The 2,797-nt window shown below is 37.1% G+C and overlaps 1 protein-coding gene across 1 annotated transcript; it reads right to left on the bottom strand.

The window, feature by feature from the left end:
• Positions 1 to 604: 604 nt before the first annotated feature.
• LOC134842603 (uncharacterized) lies at positions 605 to 2,434 on the bottom strand. The gene is made up of 2 exons (XM_063859018.1): positions 2,300 to 2,434; positions 605 to 1,856 (listed from the first exon to the last, which is right to left on the bottom strand). The coding sequence occupies exons 1-2, from the start codon at positions 2,323 to 2,325 to the stop codon at positions 641 to 643; spliced, it is 1,242 nt and encodes a 413-aa protein (XP_063715088.1). The 5' UTR covers positions 2,326 to 2,434; the 3' UTR covers positions 605 to 640.
• Positions 2,435 to 2,797: the final 363 nt, after the last annotated feature.

The following is a 2,797-nucleotide window of genomic DNA, read 5'->3' as shown; positions in this document are numbered from 1 at the left end:
AGGAAGCATTAGGGTGATATAAATTTCGGATAGCAATATTTTGTCGAACCAGCACTGGAAAACTGTACTGGAAAACGGTACGTAAACGGAAAATGGATTTTTAACTTTGATAGTTAATAAATTAATATTCCGAGCTTAGACTAAGATAGCCCAAAACAACAAAAAAAAAAGAAAAAAAATAAAGATTTTCAAAGCAACGAATTTTAAAAAAATTATGTTTTTTGTTTCGTTTTTTTTTGCACCATTACGCCGAAAAAGTAGAGCGGAAAATCTACTAAGCAAATTATTGAAAAGCCGAAGGATTTGCACTGTCTCCCAGCAAAAAAAGTTTTAATTTTTACCGATTTGGGCTGTTTTGGACTTCGAAATGTCGTTTCAATGATTTCCTTAAAGCAGCGATTAGTAAGGCAGGCTGAATTCCAATGAGTAGCAATGTAGAACTCAGGTGGAAATTCTGTGCACTTAGCTACCACCCGAAAAAAACGCGTCTTCTTTATTGGCAAACGATATGATGAAAAAATCTTTAAATAAAAACTTAAGCACATCATAGATCAAATTCATCTTTAGAAAACTAAATAATTTCTGATACAAGTATGAGCAAAAACTTTAAATTCACAACATTCATGGAGTTTGAAATACATCATCCAAAAGTTTTGTCGATAAAACTGTAGAGCTGGTGTGTTGATTTTATTTGTTGTGGTGAGTTCCTATCCATGCCTACAATATGGTGTGTGGTATATAGCATTTCAAATAAGCTTTTTCGAGCTAGAGCATGACCTGAATTTGTAATCTCTTCAATGACAATCTCGTTCGAAAAGAGAGCATGGATACAGGAGCCAAGGAACATGTCTTCTGGTCTCCACAGGCAAGGTCTACTGAAGTTGAAGTCTTGCTGGCCGCCGTAAAACCCAATACAATGGGTGGCGCAATTAGAAACGATTCTTTCGATGACCGGTTTTGACCAAACTGACATTTGACCCCAACAGTATTTGAATGGAAATATCTTTTGAGGTATAGAATCAAAAGGCACCGAATGTTGGTATTTCCGCGGAACAGGCTGTACATTGCATTTTCCTCCACTGTTCAGAGGTGCATGACCTAATGATGATTTCTTACCGTCTGCGCTTAGTCTGAGTGCGGGAAAGTTTTGGTCCACCCGCTGTTGTAATTTTGGCAACTCTTGGTCAATTTCTTCGATTCTCAAATAGGAATCATCGTCTGCCTTCAAAAAATAAGCTACATTCGGACAAAAGCAGTTTACGAGCTTCATTGAAGCGAGAATTTTCAGCGGTGTCAGGTTGTAGCCTTCAGGAGTGTTAAAAGTTATGAGATCGCCATATTTATTTTTTTCTGCATTTATTCGACCTCTGAATTTTGTGCTGGCTTTATTTGTGGAGAAAAAATAAATCCAAGATAGTTGTTCTGAGCTATTTTTCAGTAAATTAGGAATGTAGGTTTCACGTAGAGCTTCTCGCTGCAAAAAAGAGCCAATTCGCGAATTGATCATCAGAACTCGCAGACTTTCCGAGGGGTTGTTCGAGCACTTTTCAGAAAGTCGCATAGCGTCTGAATTGTCTTCAATGATTTCCATGCCTGGCAAAAGCTGATGAATTGGAGCTTTTGGATGCACTTTGTTTGTATGGTTGTTCCACGACTGTTCAAAACATTTTCTCTGCTGCTCAAAAACTTTGCTATTGATTACAGGGGTTTTTATTTTTGTTCTTTGTTGGTGGTCAGAGTGATTATTCTCGGTTGTGAACTTCTTTTCCCCTCTAGTCCTGAGACAAATCCTCGTGAATATAAGCAAAATTATCACCAATGCAAAAGTCCAAAATCGTGTATTTTGCAAGCCGCGGCTAAAACAAATTAATTACTGTGTTTCTTTTTTCTCTCTCATCGAAGACAATTTTCTGTTCTCGCGCAAAAACAAAAAGGCCAGAAACTTTTTCCGTGTGGCCAAAAAAAGAAACGCGTTTTAATTAGGACGGAAACGACCAACTTAGGAGCTTTTTTGAAAGATAAATTTTTATTTTTTTTTGCCCCTAATTAGAGTCTGCTATTTTTTGGTTATTTTCTGGGCTGGTATTTTTTGCCTAGCCTTCAGAGATCGAGCTCGGATAAAATTCGGTGTCTCGGACCACAAATTTTGACTGAAAGAAGAGAGATCTGAGTCACTTAACTACCCCTGCCAGTCTTTGATCATTCGATGTCACCCTCAAACGTCAATTTCTTCCTCTAGAGAGCGAAAAAGGTTTGTTTCAAGGTGATGTTTGAAAAACTACACTAGTTTAAATTATACCTGATTTTCGATATCCATCTTGCCATCTTGTATGACTCAATTTTGCATAAAATCACAAAATAAATTTCAACGTGCACGGTCGTACAGTACGTTTGAATAAAAGCGCCAGCAAACAAACAACAAATTTCCCTTCAGCCGTTGCTTGAAAACAGAAGCAGCAATTATTTACAATATATCAGCAGCGAAACTCAGCCAGAAAACTATATAACACGACAGGTGTATTAGGGGACCGATCGTTTTGTAGACCGCAATTTTTTAGCATTAAAAGTGAAAAATGAGTCCTTTAGCAGACCAACGTAATAAAATGATGGATGATTGATTGACAGTGTATTAATTTTCATCAGAACTGTAGAATTGGTGATTGTACTGTATTACATGCTATAGTGGCCTGAGCGTAGGTTTGATTCGTCCATTAAGTTAACAGTACAGCAAACAAAAGACGAGAACAAAAAAAGTTGGTTCTTCGAATAAATCGTCTCTCTTATGCCAGAAAATAAA

The sequence above is a fragment of the Symsagittifera roscoffensis genome, chromosome 3, assembly GCF_963678635.1.
Source record: "Symsagittifera roscoffensis chromosome 3, txSymRosc1.1, whole genome shotgun sequence".
Taxonomy (NCBI): domain Eukaryota; kingdom Metazoa; phylum Xenacoelomorpha; order Acoela; family Convolutidae; genus Symsagittifera; species Symsagittifera roscoffensis.
The sequence above is the reverse complement of the archived record's forward strand: the minus strand, read 5'-3'. Positions and strand labels throughout refer to the sequence as shown.

What these genes read in the sequence shown, in the direction of transcription:
- LOC134842603 (XM_063859018.1), bottom strand. Translation starts at nt 2,325, where the DNA reads ATGGCAAGATGGATATCGAAAATCAG. An exon ending in AGATGGATATCGAAAATCAG is followed by an intron (nt 1,857 to 2,299) that starts GTATAATTTAAA and finishes AATTTGTTTTAG; the next exon opens with CCGCGGCTTGCAAAATACAC.